A 4,194-nucleotide genomic window follows, 5' to 3' on the forward strand; every position below is an offset into this window, starting at 1 on the left:
ACAACTAAAAACATAACGGAAATTAAAACAACTTAAAACTGAAATCATGAATAAAATGGATCATAAAGTCTCTGTAAACAAAACTGCCCTTCAAAAAAATATTAATCATCWGAAAAAATTTGTCTTTTAATTAGGTGGATGAAAATATCTGGCTTTACTTCATTTTCTAATTTAGGCTTTTAATCAAACGTTAGATTGCATTTYATTACAAAACTATGCCGTTCTGAACATCAAGCACTTTCAAGGTCTTGATACATGAATCAAGCTCTTTCCAAACCTTAAAATTCAGGCATTTTCAAGGATTTCAACTAGCCGTAMAAACTCTGTACAGAGATWAAAAACTGCCTTCATCACAAAACRACGTACCGGTAGTGACCATTCTGGACTTGTCTTCCTCATCTGTGACGTCTTCGTCTTCAACGTTTCGGCCCGGGAAGAAAAAGCCCATCATCCGTTTGAAGAACTGGTACATGAGCTGGATGGTGAGCGGCACCACGTTCACCTGATCACAGCAGAGAGGCTCAATCAAAGCAAAACCGCAGTATAATGTGCTTCAGCAGCAGCAGCAGCAGCAGCAGCAGCAGCAGGACGCGATTCTGACCTCAAAGTGTTCCTTCACGGAGATTCCTCCCACCGGGGGGCGCACTTTGCTGAAGATGCGCAGGGCGAACTGTCGCCCGGACTGGCAGTTGCTCTGAGGTCGAAGCACAACCTGGAAAAACNCCTGGTGAACAACCCTGACTTTCAGGACGGGTCCAAGCGAGCCTTTAGCGATGACATCGAGAACCTGAAAGCAGAAAAGTTGAGGTCACTTTCCCACACCAGCTAGTTTGGTTTAAATACCAACTGCCCACCTGAAAACAGTCCTCTGATGGAGTGTTACGTTGTGGAAACTCTGGGAGGAAGAGYGAAATGAGGGCTGGAGGAGGTTTCTCTTTCTCAGGCATTCCTTCCCTGTCACTTGGAGGAAGCGGCGCTCGGTCCACTCCCACAGGCTGAGAGTGTCCGAGTCTGCGAGCGATGGAGACCCGGACGTTTGATAGGAAGTCATGACTGAAGTGATGTCGAGCTGGTGGATCCTCTATCTGATGAAAACCAAAAATCAAATTGCTTTCGTCAGTGGTGGAATATCACCAACAGAATTCTTAATTTGCCGTGTCATAACTACAAACTTGTCCAGATCGAATTTCTGAGATTATTTATTGAATTTGCAAATTAAACAAAATCATTTATTTRGGCGTAATTATCTAATTATGCTTGTCTGTTATGGCTTTGACTCAAAAATTATTTACTGATTCTTCACCGTACAGTTTGGTCATTTTGGCCTGCTCTTAACATTTGACAGTTGTCAATGTTGTTTGGGATTTTCATGCCTACTTCATTTTGTCATACAAGTTAAGAAATTTTTTTTTCAAGCAATATTACGTTTTAAAAATATTTAATATAAGTTAAATTTTCTCTATATTATAGAATTTGGTCAGTTCTCTCCCTTTAATAAATATTTCAAACCTGTTTTTGTTTTCATATGCGCAAAAGAAAAAAAAAAGTGTAAGTGGGTAAATACTTTTAAAGAACAGCATCAATTCTATTTACATTTTATTTTCCACATAACCTTGAAGGCTCGAGCCACGTCTGCGACAAAACCGCGCGTGGAATGATCAGAATGAAGGTCAGTAAGCACTTATTCAATCTATAATCTATTTTTGACGTCCATCAATGTCCATTTGTGGAGCAAAATAAAAACTGGACCTAGGTTTGTTTTATTTTTTTGTTGCTGTTGCCGAGTAAAGAAAACATGTTTCACTTCTAGTTACACAAGAATCAATTCACGAAAATACGTAACAACTTCCAACGCGCGCGTATCTGCATCACTCACTCACCTTTCTGTTTTTACTGACTTCGCGTCCCATCGCATCCTCAAGACTTTCACTCACAAAAAAGTGAGTTAAAACGGAGAAAAGACAAAAAAAAAAAAGCCGCAGTTTGTGTGTTTTGGTCTCGTAAATCCACGTGTCTGTGTGACTGGAGCTGCGTCCCGCTGATGGATGGATGGATGGATGGATGTGACGCATCTCCAGCCTGATTTGCGGGGAGATTCCGCTCCAGTTGAAACAGTCAGATCGATGATCAACCAGCCCGCAGAGAGCCGAGCGACTTTAACCGAGATGTAAACAACAGGAGCCGGTGGGACGGAAGAGAGCACAGCCGCTGTTGCGTTACTCTTTAATCGACACGTTCAAGACAAGTGACAGAACAACCGTGGTTACAAAAATATCAATACTTTGCATGAAAGGTGCTTTAGTGTTAAAATTACAGAAGACGCACTCTTCTTCTTTTGTCCTTTACAACATAACCATCAAGTACTCGAAGATATATATTTTTTCTTCTTGATTAATTGCACTGAGGTAAGTTAAAGTAAAACAGCAGGCTGAGTGATGCAAGAAAAATCGAAAACATGTCGGCCTTCATGTCAGTGACAGTCATGCAGCNATTTGCGGGGAGATTCCGCTCCAGTTGAAACAGTCAGATCGATGATCAACCAGCCCGCAGAGAGCCGAGCGACTTTAACCGAGATGTAAACAMCAGGAGCCGGTGGGACGGAAGAGAGCACAGCCGCTGTTGCGTTACTCTTTAATCGACACGTTCAAGACAAGTGACAGAACAACCGTGGTTACAAAAATATCAATACTGTGCATGAAAGGTGCTTTAGTGTTAAAATTACAGAAGACGCACTCTTCTTCTTTTKTCCTTTACAACATAACCATCAAGTACTCGAAGATATATATTTTTTCTTCTTGATTAATTGCACTGAGGTAAGTTAAAGTAAAACAGCAGGCTGAGTGATGCAAGAAAAATCGAAAACATGTCGGCCTTCATGTCAGTGACAGTCATGCAGCCCAGATCAGCTTCTTCCATATGTGGTGAAACATACACTGATAAATTTAGATTTAGCATGAAATGAATGGAATATCAGCTGTTAGTAGTTGAAGTGTGTGTGCCCTGTGTGTGTGTGTGAGATCTGCAGCGGTGTTCCTGAGCCAGCAGGAGAGGAGCAGGAATCTGCCTCGCTACTTTCAATGCAATAAAATACTTATTACATCCGGGTCATCAGTCTAACGGAGCTGGGAGAGAAATTCAGGAGCAGCATCTCGTTTTAGCGAGATATATATATAAAAAAGAAAGCAAAAATATTTTCTCCTTTAACAAGAAAAGTTGTAATGGCAAAACAGCAAAACCTCTTGGGATTTTTAGATGTTGTCTAGAGGAAGCAGGAGGGAGAAGAAGTCATAGYGAGCCTCTTTATGCCTTTATTCAACAAGTCCCAACTAGATAAAAACTAGCCATTTTTATCTCATAACGAGATGCAAAACTCCCCAAAACGAGAACGTTTCCCATTTAAATGAGAAAGTTTATTGTGAAAACACGAACATTTCTAGCTAAGAGTTTCTCACAATGAGAAAGTTTCTCTTTACAAGATGCCAAACTAGCAAAAACGAGAATGTTTCTTGTTAAAATGAGAACGTTTCTCGTCAAATGAGGATGTTTCTTGTTAGAACAAGAAACAATCTTGTTAAAACATGAACGTTTCTAGTTGTAACGAGATGCCAAACGAGAACGTTTCTTGTTAAACTTTTCGTGATGGCGACGAAGCTTCTCGTTAAGATTCTTTTTAACAAACATTTCTCATAATGAAAAGTTTCTCATTAAAACGAGAATGTTAGAACTCAATGCAAACTCGCTAAAATGAGTTTATTAAGATGAGAAGGTTTCTCGTCATAACACATCAAACTTGTGTCATTTATAATGACAAACTTTCATTTTAACGAGAAAATTCTCTCATTTTAATGAGATAAGTTTTCAATTTTCTCGCTTTACCAATTTACCGCTCCTGAATTTATTTCCAAGCTCTGTCAGGTGAATGCTTTTGTAAATCAGAGCTGCCCAGTGTATGAAATGCTATAATTGGCATACAGATAAACTGAAAAAAAAAAACAAAAAGCAAATAACAGAAAACATGAGAGCACACATTTGGTCATTGTGACATCCAGATATCCATGGAGATCCTTCAAAAACAAGTTCAGTAGGCTCATGTGATGCAGTGAAACTACAGGAGAAGCTTCGCCCGCTCTTCCAACGTGGTTCCACAAGCTGGAGTGACGTTCGGGTGTTCTTCGGAGGGAGCTGCGTCAGTGA

At 40.1% G+C, this 4,194-nt stretch overlaps 1 protein-coding gene across 1 annotated transcript in view; it reads right to left on the reverse strand.

Moving 5' to 3' along the window:
• aldoca (aldolase C, fructose-bisphosphate, a) overlaps positions 1 to 4,188 on the reverse strand; it is a 14,716-nt gene extending 10,528 nt beyond the window's left edge. Inside the window, exons 1-5 of the mRNA XM_017308104.1 lie at positions 2,503 to 4,188; positions 1,881 to 2,094; positions 855 to 1,085; positions 602 to 787; positions 367 to 502 (exon numbers count right to left, since the gene is read on the reverse strand). Coding sequence (XP_017163593.1) covers positions 367 to 502; positions 602 to 787; positions 855 to 1,085; positions 1,881 to 2,072 — 745 coding nt within the window. The 5' untranslated portion in view covers positions 2,073 to 2,094; positions 2,503 to 4,188. The remainder of the gene's footprint in view (positions 1 to 366; positions 503 to 601; positions 788 to 854; positions 1,086 to 1,880; positions 2,095 to 2,502) is intronic.
• Positions 4,189 to 4,194: the final 6 nt, after the last annotated feature.

This window comes from Poecilia reticulata, linkage group LG13, assembly GCF_000633615.1.
Source record: "Poecilia reticulata strain Guanapo linkage group LG13, Guppy_female_1.0+MT, whole genome shotgun sequence".
NCBI classification, from domain to species: Eukaryota; Metazoa; Chordata; class Actinopteri; order Cyprinodontiformes; family Poeciliidae; genus Poecilia; species Poecilia reticulata.